Source organism: Anomaloglossus baeobatrachus, chromosome 2, assembly GCF_048569485.1.
Source record: "Anomaloglossus baeobatrachus isolate aAnoBae1 chromosome 2, aAnoBae1.hap1, whole genome shotgun sequence".
NCBI lineage: Eukaryota > Metazoa > Chordata > Amphibia > Anura > Aromobatidae > Anomaloglossus > Anomaloglossus baeobatrachus.
In genome coordinates, this window is record NC_134354.1 from 438,665,428 (window position 1) to 438,681,291 (window position 15,864).

Sequence of the window (15,864 nt, forward strand, 5' to 3'; positions counted from 1 at the left end):
GTCATTATTTATAATACCTAGACATTTTATGTAATGCTAGGAAAAGTATAGAACAACGCAGATATTTCATACTTTGCCTGAAAACGACAGGGATTGTATACATTGCCTAGGTATTCTATAGAATGCCGGGTTTTCATACATTGCCTGTAATATATACAGTGGAACCTCGGTTAACAAGTAACTTTGTGTGCGAGTATTTCGCTTAACGAGCAAAGCTTGCTGTAAATTTGTAACTCAGTTTACGAGCAAGCTTTGCCGTACGAGCAAAATACTCCCCGCACACACTCCTGGTTCTGTACATTCACCACACTCTAATCCGCTCTTGAAGTCCGCACAAACACACACACAAACAGGCACAAACACACACACACACATATTATGCTCACCTTACCTTCTGTTCCATCTCCGGCCTCCCGGTTCTTGTAGTTCGCCACTACAGGATGTGTATCTGTAACTATCGCGATGAGGGGGGAACTTCAGCTGTCAGCCGCTACTCAAAGGCAGTGCGCTGACCAATCAGAGGCAAGCGGCTCCTGCCTTTGACGTCAGCGCTCTGGCAGCAGAAGTTCCGGCATCGGTCGCGATGGTTACCCGATACACATCCTGTACCGGCGAACTGCAAGAACCAGGAGGCCGGCGATGTAACGGAAGGTAAGGTGAGCATAATATGTGCGTGTTTGTGTGTGTTTGTACATGTGTGGAATGGCACAATAGGGGACCATGATGGGACATTTAACAAGTTGTGGAACGAATTGTCTGCATTGCAATGATTTCCTATGGGAAATCTTGCATTGCTAGACGAGTAACTTGGTTAACAAGCGCACTCCCAGAACGGATTGTTCTCGTTAACCAAAGTTCCACTGTATATGTAATGTGCTTTATACTGAGGGGACTGATATATATAATGTGCTGTATACTTATGGGACTGATATAATGTGCTGTATACTGAGGGTCTCTCGTGCACTGCTGAAGCAACTCAGGGGTTTGGGGATGTTCCCTTGCCATCCCGGCTTCGGACAGAAGGACGCGTTCAGCATTATATTATAGATGCCTGCCCTGCAGCCAGGCCGTTTCAGTTCTTTATGCATTCACATAACAAGCTCTGTTTTTTACATGGATACATAGCTAAGTGGTACGGCATGACATCTGCCGGGACAGACGGCTTCCTCTTTGTGTAAACTTGCTTCGCCTCTTTCACCAAGGACCCCCTTAGTTGCTGTGGCTGCCTTATAATTCTAAAACCTGCAAAGAGTGATCAGACAGCGGATTTTAGGGCCAGCTGCAAAAAAGTCCAGGCTTGTCCAAGCTCTCTCAGAAAGAAAACTAGTTAAATGTATACATCTTCTCATTTTTTGCTGTCGTTAAAAAGCTATGTGGCCTGACAGTAACACGTTTTGGACTTCCTGGGAGTTGTAGTTTTCTCAAATCCAATGTGTATTTTACAAGGGGATGAAAAGCCGAATTCCGAAACTGACACTTGGATTTCTGCCATGAATATGACGCTAATGCATCACAGATCTACACAACACTTAGCCCCATTGCTATTCAATATGTCTAGTCCATAGATTTTTCCTAATACTTGAGAATAAAGAACATAATCCACAGGATATAACATGAATGTCTGATAGGTGCTTCACTTTCTTCTTGAGAGAAAAGGAGTCCGAGCTTTCTGCTGAGCCGCTCGCTAACTCCTGGCTGCTGCATTCTCTATACATTTTAGTGGTGAGGTGACAGCATTGAAGTGCATGAATGTGGCAACCAGGAATTGGCAAGCTCTGGTCAAATCATCTCCATTCTTTAACATATGAGGCTCCCAGGGCTTGCTGTAATCCTATTCATATAAAAAAAATTATAATTTACTTCAGATTATGGTGTACAATCACCAAGCAAAATCCATGACATGAAAAGCCTTAAAATATTAATCTATAAGGGGTTCCTTGAGAAAAAAATAAATGGCGTTCTAAATCAATGAATACTTTTTATTGACGACTGCCACTCATTTAGTCTAGGGTAGGTAATTACTATGCCAAATAAAAAAAATGGCTTCCATCCTTTATATTGTTAGTATATACTATCAGTGGGAGAAGAATGAGACTGATGGCAGGCAATCCAGGGTTTCTGGGATTACGTTTCTTCCTACACCTCAGTATTACCGGCCATGTTTTCATTGCGTAAAAGAAAACTTGCATTTATATAATTCTGTCTTCCACACTTCTTCAAGTTCATAAGGCCTATAAATTGACAGGTAATCATTCTATGTAGAAAGGATTCTACTGGTGGGCACCAGGCACCCCAGCCCAACCATGGTGCCACCTACTTTGGAGTTCCATGGTGGTCTTCTGGAGTTTTCAATTTTAAAGCAGGGACTTTCCAGCTGACTTTTTCTGTGAGTATGAAGGCTACCTTTTTCTCATAATATGCTGCTTCGTTAATAAATGTTGGATAAACAACTTTCTCTCCATCATAGAACAAATCTTCTCCATTTATAGTAGTGAAGATAGGATCTCCAGGCTTCAGAGGAACATAGTCCTTGTCCTGATTTGGAAGCATAACGTGACTAGTTTACTTGTAAGAACAAAACATTACATAAAAAGTTCTTAAATAGCCAAAAGTTCTATAAAGTAATCTTCACCATTTCTCTGGGACCTGTATTTGTGTACCAAGTAGTACAGAGGTGAATACGTTACCATAGATTTTCTAAACCTATTAGACCATGGACAGCATGAATCAGAGATCAGGTCCTGCAATCTAAACATCAATGTCCCACAACCATGTCCCCACTAGCTCAGCTAGATTGACACGTCTCCCGCTATAAACATCTGAGGAAAGACCTGTCAGAGCAGCTGAGAGGGCAGGGACAAGAAACTAGAGATATGCCACTTGAAGTAGACACCTCGTCCTCATCAACAACCTCTCTGGAATGCCACAGCTTGAATCAGCTGACCTGTTCACCTAAAGCAAAAATGTCTCCAGGTTTTTGCTATCCCATCTGAGAGCAGTATGATCTAGGGAAAGGCACCCAGATTCCAGCGATGTATCACTTACTGGGCTGCTTGCTGCAGTTTTGATAAAATCACTGTTTGATCTGCTGCAGATGTACCAGTTCTCTGAATGCTGAGCTCTGTATAACCCTGCCCACTCCACTGATTGGCAGCTTTCTGTGTACACTGTACATGGGCAGAAAGCTGCCATTCTGTGCTGATAGCACTACTATACAAAACACATAAATATGGAGGAGTACTTGGCAGCAGGTTTGCTAATCCTCTGATGATCATTTGTAGTGATTTTATAAAACCCATAGTAAACAGCCCAGTAAGCGAAACATTGCTGGAATCAGGGGCTCTGTCACTACATTTTTCTTCTCTCAGATTAGGTGGCAAAAAACTGACGACAAATTCCTATCAATTGTTTTTACAACCCCTGGCAAAAATTATGGAATCACCTGGCTCTGAGGAAAGCCAGAAAGTTGACAATGGAAATGACTTTAGTTTTGTGCCATGTCTGTGATCTGCTTTTTTTAAACAAAAGTAAACAACTGAATGAACATCCTCAGAGCCAGGCGATTCCATAATTTTTGCCAGGGGTTGTGGTAATCTAAACAATAAGGTACCTAAAAATCATGGCTTATGACTTTCACTAGGCCTTCAAAATGACAATATTGACAGTTAGGGAACATTCACACTTGCATTCATCTGTTCCGTTTTTAGGAAGGGAAATGTAATTAATGTCCAAAATATAAACAATGCATAACTCATGCCAATGGAATAAGCAGGATCCCATTGATTATTATGAGGACTGTTTGAGGTCTGTTATGTGTCCTCTTTAGAACAGAAAATAAAGGTTCAGCATTTTTTCCCCATTCTATAATGACAAACCTGGAAACTCTGACAGACCCTTCAATAATAAATGGGGTCCCTCTGCTTCTGACACATCGGTTATGTAACAGAACTGTTCTGAGCGTTAATTCCATTTGTCAAATGGAATGCAAAAAACGCGATTGTGAACGTAGTCGAAATGTACAAAAATGTTTGGTATTCCTACAGAAATAAAGAATCAGAAATATTTTACCTGCAGATCATTGTGGATAAAAGCTGAAATTTCTCCAAAAGAATCTCGTGGATAATCTACTCTGGACAAAACTCTGTAGATATCAGTTTGAAAACTTGGAAACTCTTTACCTTTAGGAATTAATATGACAGAAACAACAGGCGAAAATTATATATTAACCAAAAACCACCGATGAAATTAGGGGGTTAAAAATAATTAAGAATTAATTTAATAAAATAATAATATAAAGCATTATTTTAACTTCTTTCCAATCTTCACAAAAACATTTGACTTATTAGGCAATATCTTACCATGATTAAAAAGGTCAAGGAAGTCAAGGCCGCAGTTTACAAGTTGTCTCATCCGAGACAACACATCTGCTCTGGTCACTCCTTGAGGCTGAGGTCCGAGTTCTATACCTTCAAAGACACAAGGTGAAATCTGAAAGCATTAGATATTATAGTGTAGATAGTCCAGGACCCTATAATTTTAATTTAAAAATGTATAATAGAAAGTTTTGATTTGGTCTTCCAGAACATCTCAAACATTTTGGTATTTGACTATGTATTCTACATGTATCCAGATAGCGGTATTAATTCCATCCATTTATAACCAAGTTCCAAGAGTTAATGTTATCTCGCTACAGATTTCTAGTATGGAACCTGACATTAGTTTTTACCCTCCTAAAATTATCACACCAAGCTCTAGGTCCTATGAATGACTTTCTATCATTGGAGCACAAGAGAAGTTTAAAAAAATATTTTCTACTGTATATAAATGAGTCGTAAAGGGTCTACTAAGTTTATATCCTGCTTAAAAGTGTGCAATGTTTTCATCTCTAACCCAAACCCCCTTACCAAGGTTGAAGTGCAAAGAAGGAATTGAAAACTTTGCCCCATAACGGAGTTGCCAATGCACGTATGCCGGTTAAACGCAGTTTGGCACTAGTGCAAAAAGACTATGGATGATGATGATGATGAAGACCTTCATTGACATCAAAGAAATAGGCTAGGTTACTGATGAAATTGCCTGACTTTTCCAAGCGGGTTATGCATTCATTGAATCCTCAAGAATCATTTATTGTATTATTTGGTTTATAAAACGCACCGGATTATAAAACGCACCCCAAATTTAGAGGAAAAAAAAGGGGTCTGTCTTACAATCCGGTGGTGTCTTACTGGGGGGGGCAGCAGCTGCGGTGGAATGAGGTCAAAAGGAGGCAGAGGCGCGGTGGGCCAGGGCGACGCTGTGGATCGTGCAGCAGGGGTCCCATATGCTTGCTGATTGCTGCGGGCCCTGTGAGGTAGGCAATATCCAGGCTGAAGTTTCAGGCACTGAAGTTGGATTTGTGAAGATGTCGGAGGTGCAGGCTTCAAAGAAATGGTGCTCGGAGTTGGCGTGTGCGCTGAATGAGCTATCTGCTCAATGGCAAGCCGAAATCTCATCTGTGCACGCGTTGCCTCTGGGTGCCATTTCCTTATGTCCACTGCTGGGAAATCAATAGGCCGGAGGCAGTGCGTGCGCACATGAAATTTTGAGCCGAGAGCTCCATGTGCGTATGCGCCGTCTCTGGGAGCCATTATTTGAAGCCCGCATCGCCACCATCTTCACAGAGCACAGAGGCAGCTTCAGTGCCCACAGCCTCAGAACAGCTGCCGTATCACTGCCCCTGCCTCCTGCTACTCCTCTCCACCACCTCACGGTAAGCTTCATTTGGATTATAAGACATACCCCTCATTTTCCTCCCAAATTTTTGGTAGGAAAAAGTGCATCTTGTAATCCGAAAAATACGGTATATGCAGTGCCTTGTGAAAGTATTCGGCTCCATTGTATTTTTCAACCTTTTCCCACATTTCAGGCTTCAAAAATAAAGATAAAAATTTGAATGTTATGGTGAACAATCAACAAGTGGGACCCAATTGTGAAGTTGAACGATATTTATTGCTTATTTTAAACTTTTTTATAAAAAAACAAAACAGAAAATTGGGGCGTGCAATAATATTTGGCACCTTTAAGTTAATACTTTGTAGCACCAAACTGACATGTCAGTAAAAACTGACATGTCTCCTTGTGGATCACATGGACACGCGAGGTTCACAGGGACACACGGTCCATGTGAAAACACAGAGGTTTGAAGATCCTTATTGATTTTAATTAGTATGCATGTGGACGTGTCTCCGGTACGTGTGAAAATGTACACCACATGTACTGGAAACATCAACATGTCAAGGAGGCCTAAATGACACTCTGCTCATGTTCGCAGCAGAGTTTGAGCCAAGTGTCGTTAGCATAATCATGGCCATGTCACCCCAGCCTCACACAGAGTATGAAACTGGGGTGAATCATACCTAATTGCATTCTATAAATATGTACTCACTTAAAGTAACACAGAAGTGTTCTCAGTTTTTAATACAGTTTATAATAAAGATCTTAGACATATTCAAGCAGTTTTTCACTCATTCGTCTGTAGAAGTATGTCCCTATTGCAACCTATAATGACATACATCATGCATACAAAATTAATCAATATAAACACTTGTATAAAGTCAAGGTGAGCAAAAATTACTATATACTAAGAAGTTATGACTTTCTTATAATGGAACCAAAATCTTAAAACTATAAACCATTTAAACTAGGTCACATTTTGTAGAATAAATCCTAAAGAAGGTAGAAGATATGATAGTATAAAATATAATACAGTAATGCTTACAACATGAATGTTTTCCTATATTCTGGAGGTAAATATTATCCTTCTTTGGTATATCGATGAGGAAGTTATAACATGGCATAGATACACTCCCACTGCTGCTCTGAAAAGAGATTTTAATATAAAACTAGAAGTAACATATAAAGTTTTATAAGAATCAGCTACACGTCACCATAATGATTACATATAAATTGAGGTTGTTGTACATATTAATACCGTGTTTCCCCAAAAATAACTGTCATATTTTTTTCGCCCTGAAAAATGTTCTACGGCTTATTTTCGGTGAAGGTTGTATTTTTGGGAAGGCAGAGACCCCCCAAGAGAGTCGCACTTAGCAGACTCTGGACATCTGCATCGCTGTCAGGTCCTCCTGTGTTTCACAGTGGTTGCTCCCCCTGCTTGCTGGAAACTGTATCACTCGTGCACAGTTAGTGAGCGTGAAGTGATACTGCGACCCGATGTGTGTGAGAGAGCGCAGGGATACTGGACCTGATCTGTGTGTGTGTGAGCGGAATGGCAAGGGACCTGACAGCGATGCAGATCTCTGTGGGAGAGCCCATCCACCATCGGCACTTCTAAGCTATAGTTGTTTGGGGTTTTGTGAGTGCATTTTTTGAAGACGGCGGTCTTCTCTCTTTTGCGGCTGTTTTTTTGCTTTTGGGGGTCTCTGCTTTGTTTAATGAAGTTTCCTGCTGTTTTTAAATTTCCTCCTGTCTTTAAATTTTTTAGCTGCCTGGACACTTCATTATTGAATCGCAACTAGGGCTTATTTTTGAAGCATACTCCAAAAAGGCAGAAAATTCCTACTAGGTCTTATTTTCGAGGTAGAAATTATTTAATCCCTGAAGGACCAGCTGATTTTTCGTTTTCGCACTTTCATTTCCTCCTCTTTTTTTAATTTTCCATCAATATAGCCCTTTTTGGGGCTTGTTTTTTAGCGGGATGAGTTGTATTTTTAAATGACACAATCAATTTAATCATTTGATGTAATGGTAAGCGGGAAAATGATTCCAAGTGTGACAAAAAAGTGAAATTCTGTAATTTCTTCTTGTTTTTTTTTTATTTACAGCATTCATTTGACCATAAAACTGACCTGGCAGTATAGTTCACCAGGTCGATATGATTATGTAGTTACCAAACATGTATAGGTTTTTTTTTTTAATTTAAGTGGTGGAAAAAATTTCAGAAATTTTGAAAAAAAACCAACTTTCTTGTATCACAACTTTCCGAGAAGTGTAGCATTTACAATTTTTGGGATCTGGATCTGTGAGGACTTCTTTTTCGCACCTCGACCTGATGTTTTTTATTGATTTTATTTTATGTTTTGATTTCCTGTTAGTAGACTTTTTTTCTCTTGACGCGACAACAAACTGCAAAGAGTTTTGATTTGTCTCATTATGCTATTTACGTATTGTATTAATTTATTGTAGATTTTGATAGATTGGACTTTTACGAACACCGCAATACCAAATATGTGTATTTTATATTTCGTAATTTTTAATGTGGTAAAAGGGGGGTGATTTGAACTTTTATATTTTTTTTATCTCGTTTAACCCTTTCACGACCGACCGATTTTTCGCTTTCCTTTTTTTTTCTTTCGCCATTCTTTTTCTGAGAGACGTAACTTTTTTATTTTTCACTCAATATGGTCATGTGAGGGCTCATTTTTTGCGGAACGAGCTGTACTTTTAAATGAAACCATCAGTTTTACCATATAGTGTACTACAAAATGGCAAAAAAATTCCAAATGCAGAAAAATTGCAAAAAAAGTGCGATAGCACTATGGTTTTTGAGATATTTTATTCACTGTGTTCACTATATGGTAAAACTGATGTGTGGGTGTGATGCCTCAGGTCAGTGCGAGTTCGTAGACACCAAACATGTATAGGTTTACTTTTATATAAGGGGTTAAAAAAAAAATCGGAAGTTTGTCCTAAAAAAGTGGTGCACGTTTTACGCCATATTCCGTGACCCGTAGCGTTCTCATTTTTCGGGATCTATGGCTCAATGATGGACTATTTTTTGCGCCTTGAGCTGATGTTTTTAACGGTACCATTTTTGTGCAGATGCTACGTTTTGATCGCCTCTTATTGCATTTTGCGCAAAAGTTGTGGCGACAAAAAAACATCGTTTTGGCGTTTGGAATTTTTTTGCCGCTACGCCGTATACTGATCAGATTAATTGATTTTATATTTTGATAGATCGGGCGTTTCTGAACGCGGCGATACCAAATGTGTGTATATTTTTTATTTTTTTAACCCTTTAATTTTCAATGGGGCGAATGGGGGGTGATTTGAACTTTTAGGTTTTTTTTTTTTTATTTTTTAAAACTTTTTTTAACTTTTTTTTATTTTACTGGTCCCCCTAGGGGGCTATTGCGATCAGCGTTCCGATCGCTCTGCAGTATCTGCTGATCACAGCTACAAGGCTGTAATCAGCAGATACGCTCTCTTTCTCTTTTGCTGTGCCGCTGGCACAGCGAAAACGAAAGCAAGTCAGGTGTAGTACAGGAGTCATCACATGACCCTGTGCTACCATGACAACTATCGGAAGTCACGTGATCGCGTCACGTGACTTCCGGTATCGGGCGGTAAGTAAATGTTTACCGCGATCGCGCTTATAATGGCGCTGTCACATATTGACAGCGCCATATAAGGGGTTAAACGGCATGAGCAGATAACGATTCTGCTCGTGCCTAGCAGGCACACATCTCAGCTGTGAAAATCAGCTGAGATGTGTGCCGATCACAGCAGGATGCTGCCGGCAGACCGCGGGCAGTAACATTATGTCATTTAGGACATAATTTTACTGCCCGCGGTCGTTAAGGGGTTAAACTTTTTTTCTACTTTGTACTGCATTTAATAGTCCCTTTAGGAGACTTGATCCTGCAATAGTTTGACCACTTGTTCTGTGTACAGAAATGCCATGTGCATAGCACATGTCGCAGGCGGAGGGGACGCGCTCGCCACGCTCGGGTCAGGGGCTTCTGCTGCTGCTGCTGCTCGGTGGCTCGAGCGGGGGGCCAGACCCGGGGACTCGAGCAGCGCTCCTCACCCGTGAGTGAAAAGGGATGGTTTGTTTAGGGAGAGAGTTTGTGACGCCACCCACGAGACGTGGTGATGATGGCACCACCGCTGCTGGTGACGGGGATCCCGGGAGAGATGGTAGGGAGCAGCTAGGATGTTGTCCCCTCCGTGGGTAGGGGTTGGTGATCCCGGGGCCTGGTGGTGTAACGGGGAGGCTGGATGGCTGGGGTGCAGGGGTGCAGGGACAGCGTGGCGCGGTGCCGGACGGCACTGGTGTACTCACTCAGACAATCAATGACAGAGTCTCTGGTAAACCAAACGGCCGGATGGATGGGTCCCGCAGCCGGTTGCAGTGTTGTTGTGCTCTCCCCAGACGGCTGATGGTGGCTGTCTTTCCCTACACCTTTAACAATGTTCTGACTCCTGTTGTTGCCCACCGGTAGTCCGCTCCACGGCGTATTGGTGCCGTAGGAGCCCGTTTTGCCCGCAGGCGCTGGCCCTTGGATCTCTAGCCTGTGGCGGTGGCTGTATATCCTCTCGGTGTGGACTGTTGCCTTCTGTCGGGTCTTGGTTGTTGGGAAACCCCTGGGGTTCCTGTCACACTCGGATTTGACTATTGTCGGCGGCTCCAAGCCTGGTCGGGGTCTGATGGCCCTGCCTGTGTGCTTAGCTTCACTCTGCTCCCCGGTTCGGTACCGGCGGGCCACCGCCCGACCCCGGTCCTACGGTTCTGCAGAGGTGCACTACCTCCTGCAGACGGCCACCATCGTCTGCCAACCTTGCTTTCAGTGCCTGGGCTCCTACCCAGGCACACGCAGACGTTTTACTCCTCTCACTTTTACCTTCTGACTCAACAGACTCCAAAACCACTCAGACTGCTTTTCCCGCCTCCAGGCCTGTAAACTCCTCGTTGGGTGGGGCCACCCGCCTGGCTCCGCCCCACCTGGTGTGCACATCAGACCCTGGAGGGAGGCAACAAGGATTTTGATTGACTGTTGTAACTGTCTAGGGTGGGGGTGTGTATGTTGGTATGTATGTGACTATCTGGCTAGTCCAGGGCGTCACACACATCATTAGTCATCAAGGGGTATATTATGGAAAAGGGCAGTATAGGGGCTTGTGACGGGGTGTACATCAGAGCAAAGAGAGACAACAGGCCGAGGATGATCCAACAGGTTTACTAACAGGAATACAGGAACAGCACACGACAAGTCCAAATAAAACAGATTCGGGGGCACCTCCCGATAATCCAAAGTGCCAGATCACAACGTAATAGTCCTTTTCAGAGTCCCAGAAATCCCACACAATCCACTGGACGGCGAGGTCTGTCCGCAGATTCAGATCTCGCTCCCTTCCTCTTCAAAAACTCAACTCCCAACTGCATTTAGAAACAGGAGTGAATTGTTTGAGCTCGTGGGCCCGCCCCTCAAGGGTAGGGGTCTATGCAATGGTTGGGCCCACTAGAAGATTCTAGAAGGTTGGCTCCGAGATGTCTACAGGTTTGTGTAGTTGGCGTTATCCACTGCTTACGAAACAATGAGAAGTTCCCCTGGCTGTGTGGACAAGAGATAATTGCATTATGGGCCCAGAGACACAGGAGATGGGGGGAAGGTATGGTTACTTACATCCCAAGACATTTCAAAGTGTTCAGTAAGTACAACCAAAGGAAAGTGACATCACATCCTGACATAGTATTACAGCAAATACAGTGAGAAGGTAAAATACATCATGACAATTCCTTCCCCTCCCAACTTGTGTACGTACTAGGGACCTCTACAGGTCGCTGGTTAAGTACACGCAGGCATGGCTGACAGGACTCAAGGCTCCTCTTGCCTGGACAGTCCATCTGCATTTTGGTGTTGGCTGCCCCTTCTATATTGTATGGTAAAGTTATAGGGCTGCAGAGCCAGGCTCCATCGCAGTAAGCGTCCATTGTCCCCAGAGACTCTGTTCAGCCAGGTGAGGGGATTGTGATCAGTAACCACAGTGAATTCCCGTCCATACAGATACGGCCGTAGTTTCTTAAGGGCCCACACTACAGCCAGACATTCCTTCTCAACAGTTGCATAGGCCACTTCTCGGTCCAGCAGTTTCCGGCTGAGATAGGCGATGGGGTGCTCGTCCCTAGCTGCATTCACCTGGCTGAGGACAGCTCCCAGTCCATAAGCAGAGGCATCCGTTTGCACAATGAATCTCCTCTTGTAGTCTGGAGCAGCCAGGACAGGATCGCAGATCAAAGCATCCTTCAGCCGGTTAAAAGCCTCATCACAGGCTGGAGTCCAGATCACCAGCCGGGGCATTGTTTTCTTGGTCAGGTCGGTAAGAGGCTTGGCCACAGTACTGAAATGAGAAACAAAATTTTCGGTAATAACTGGCAGTGCCCAGAAAAGCCATAACTTGTTTCTTAGTTTGGGGTACAGGCCAGTCTCTAATAGCCTGGATTTTGGCAGGCTCAGGTCGGAGCTTCCCTCCTCCCACTCTATGTCCTAGGTACTGGACTTCCCCCATCCCCAATTGGCATTTATCGGGTCGAATAGTTAGGCCGGCTGCAAGAATCAGGTCCAAAATAATGGCTACTTGATTCAGATGTTCCTCCCATGTGTGGCTGAAGACGGCGATATCATCCAAGTAGGCACAAGCAAAGTCATCACATCCCCGGAGGATCTGATCCACCATTCTCTGGAAGGTGGCCGGGGCATTTTTCATTCCAAAAGGCATGCTTAGAAATTCATACAGACCAAAGGGGGTTATAAAAGCGGACCGTTCTCTCCCTTCATCCGTTAGAGGGATCTGCCAGTATCCCTTACTGAGATCCAAGGTAGTGACATATCGGGACCCAGCCAGTCGGTCTAGAAGTTCGTCAATACGAGGCATTGGGTAAGGATCGCTGACGGTATGGTCGTTTAGTCGCCGATAGTCCACACAAAATCGAGTACTCCCATCCTTCTTGGGTACTAACACCACAGGGGAGGCCCAAGGGCTATGGGAGGCCTGGATTACCCCAAGCTGTAACATCTCCTCCAGTTCGTGCTGCATGGTGTTTCGAACTGATTCAGGTACCCGGTAAGGAGCCAGTTGTATGGGACGGATGCCCTGAGTGTCCACATGATGTTGGGTGACGGTGGTTCGACCTGGTTGGGATGAGAAAGCAGCCCGTCTCTGTTGAAGCACTTCCAGCATCTGGATTTTCTGTAAGGAGTCCAGGTAATCTCCCAGGGGAACCTGTTCCACAGTGGATGGGGCTCTCGCTGCTTCCACGAGATCAGGTAGAGAGTCCTCATCCTCTTGACCATCTTCTGAAGCCAACCGACAGCTTGCTATCATTGGAATGTTCCGGTCATGGTACTCCTTAATCATATTCACATGGACAGTCTTTTGCCTTAGCCCCTGATCATCTAAAGCAAGAAGGTAATTGGTATCATTCAGTTTTCTGAGAACCCGGAAGGGACCCTCCCATGTGGTCTGCAGTTTATTCTGCCGATGGGGAACAATCATTAAGACTTGTTGTCCTTCTACAAACTCCCGATAGCGTGCGTTACGGTCATACCATGTCTTCTGTCTGGTTTGAGCCATACGCAAATAACTCTGTGCAAAACTAGCAAGTTGGGCCAAGGTTTCTCGCAGCTTTAGGACATAAGGGACAACAGGGGTTCCTGTATCTTCAACTTGCCCCTCCCAGTATTCCTTGAGCAGGGTTAAGGGTCCTCGGACCTTTCTTCCATAGAGTAGTTCAAAGGGGGAGAACCCAGTGGACTCCTGGGGAACTTCCCGATAGGCAAACAAGAGATGGGGTAGGTACTTCTCCCAGTCTGAATCTCGGTCCGTGAAGGCCCTCAGCATAATTCTTCAGAGTGCCGTTGAATCGTTCACAAAGTCCATTTGTTTGGGGATGATACGGGGTCGTTCGGATCGCTCGTACTCCACAGGTGCGCCACAGACACTGGACCAACTCTGACATAAACTGGGAGCCTTGGTCCGACAAGATCTCACTGGGGAATCCTACTCTGGTAAAAATAATAACCAAGGCCTCGGCCACCTTGGCTGCAGAGATACTTGACAAGGCCACGGCTTCTGGATATCGGGTGGCGTAGTCCACAACAGTGAGAATGTACTGCTTTCTAGATTTACTTGGTTTAGCCAGAGGTCCAATGATATCAACAGCTACTCTTTGAAAGGGTTCTTCTATTATAGGGAGCGGTTGCAGGGGTGCCTTTGGGTGATCTCCGGGTCGCCCTCTACGCTGACATATGTCACAAGTTCGGCAGAAATGCGCCACTGCTTGGGAAATCCCCGGCCAATAAAAAGTTTGAGTCAATCGTCTCTCGGTGCGGGTTTTGCCTTGATGGCCAGCCGTAGGAATGTCATGAGCCAGGTGTAATAGGGGAATTCTGTACTTCTGAGGAACAATCAGCTGTTTGCTATAAGTCCAGGGCTTATCTAGGGAGTCGGCATTGGCAACCCGATACAGAAGTCCATTTTCTCTGATAATTCTTTCTCCGTTTTCCCCTAGCTGCCCTATTTCTGCCCGAGTTCTAAAACTAGCAAGGGTGGGGTCAGTCTCTACTTCTTGTCTAAACTGAACTTTATCCCAAGTAACATTCATATTATCCCCACAAGAAGAATCACTCACCGGCTGTAATGGCAGTTCTGGTGGCCTCAGTTCCATGGATGGGTTGTACACGTCCACACGGGCTGCTCTCTTGGCTTGACTTCTGGTTACCGCACCGACAAAGTGGCAATGAAGATTCCCCACATCATTTCCTAGAAGAACGTCTGCAGGGAGGCCGCTCATCACACCGACCACACATTGTTTTGCCCCAAAGCCATAATCCAGGGTCACACTCGCTCTTGGAATATATCTCTGGGTACCTCCTGCCAGTTCAATGGCAATTCCTGGTCCCTTTTGAATTGCTTGTGGTTGAATTACTCGGGGATCGGCTATGGTGAGGAAAGCCCCAGTGTCACGGAAGCCAACAACTTTTTGGCCATCCAGCACGACCTCCTGTAGATGTTTGTCCTGAAGATCAGAAGAACAGGTGGCTGGAGCTCGCACCCCATAGACTCCGGGTAGGGGAGCCAGGATATCTGAGTCACTTGGCAAGTCATCAGGCACAGAATCCAGCTCTTCTCCTGGTGAAGGTGTCTGTAGGTAATGAACAGGCAAAGGCGGTCTGTAGCTGTTCTGTCTACGAACACCTGGACATTGGAATTGCATGTGCCCAGGCTGCCCACATCCATAACATCTGCGCTCTGGGATTCTTCCTCCGCGTCGTATTCCCAAAGGTGGAGCATGAGTAATGCGAGGCACAGTCACACGAAGGTCCCCATGAGTTGACGGTCTAGGGTGATGGTGAACATTGGGGCCAGAAGGACCAGGGGCCACCAGCGTTGGGGGGTTGGTGTTTTTTTTCTCACTGGGTAGTAGTTTTTTCCACTGAGGCTTGATGGTGAGAGCCTCATCAGCTAGAGCTGCAGCTTCCTCCACAGTGGCTGGTCTCCTTTCACGCACCCATTCCCGGATCTCAGCGGGGCACTTGAAGTAAAACTGCTCTTTTAGGAGGACCTGGAGGACGGTCTCCAAGGTTAAGGCCTCCTCTGCCTCCAACCAACGATGCCACAGATGTTTGAGTTTGTGGGCATACATCTTGAAGGACACTTCCTCATCACATGCTAGAGTACGGAACTGAGTCCTGTAAGTGTCTGGCGTTACAGCATAATGTTCTAGAATAGTCTGTTTAATATCCGCATACTCACAGTTCCACCGAGGGTCCATAGCTCTATAGGCTGCAGCAGCTCCACCCTCTAAGAGCCCAACCAGATGCCGGACGCGCTCCCTTTCTGGGACTTCCATTAATCGACACTGATGCTCAAAGTCCTGGAAGAAGCCCTCAATGTCACCAGCAGCCTCATTAAACTGCTTGAAGTCTTTGCGGGACACTCTGGGAAGTTCCCTCATGATGGGTGCTGGGGTTACAGTCTGTCTGGAACCTCTCGCGGCTTCCACAGCGAGCTGCTTATCCAGCAATGCCATCTCCTCCATCCTGCGCTCCTTCTCTTCAGCTCCACGCATGGCCTCCCTCTTAT

At 44.8% G+C, this 15,864-nt stretch overlaps 2 protein-coding genes across 3 annotated transcripts in view; one reads left to right on the forward strand and one right to left on the reverse strand.

The window, feature by feature from the left end:
• Positions 1 to 15,864, forward strand: part of POR (cytochrome p450 oxidoreductase) — a 438,013-nt gene that overhangs the window by 132,307 nt on the left and 289,842 nt on the right. The window lies entirely within an intron of this gene.
• LOC142291616 (N-acyl-aromatic-L-amino acid amidohydrolase (carboxylate-forming)-like) overlaps positions 453 to 15,864 on the reverse strand; it is a 64,755-nt gene continuing 49,343 nt past the window's right edge. The window contains exons 5-8 of one of the 2 annotated variants that reach the window (XM_075336270.1): positions 6,758 to 6,857; positions 4,359 to 4,466; positions 4,069 to 4,178; positions 453 to 2,535 (exon numbers count right to left, since the gene is read on the reverse strand). In XM_075336270.1, coding sequence (XP_075192385.1) covers positions 2,314 to 2,535; positions 4,069 to 4,178; positions 4,359 to 4,466; positions 6,758 to 6,857 — 540 coding nt within the window. In that variant the 3' untranslated portion in view covers positions 453 to 2,313. Of the gene's footprint in view, positions 2,558 to 4,068; positions 4,179 to 4,358; positions 4,467 to 6,757; positions 6,858 to 15,864 lie in introns of both variants that reach the window. The other variant, XM_075336271.1, reaches the window with a different exon arrangement.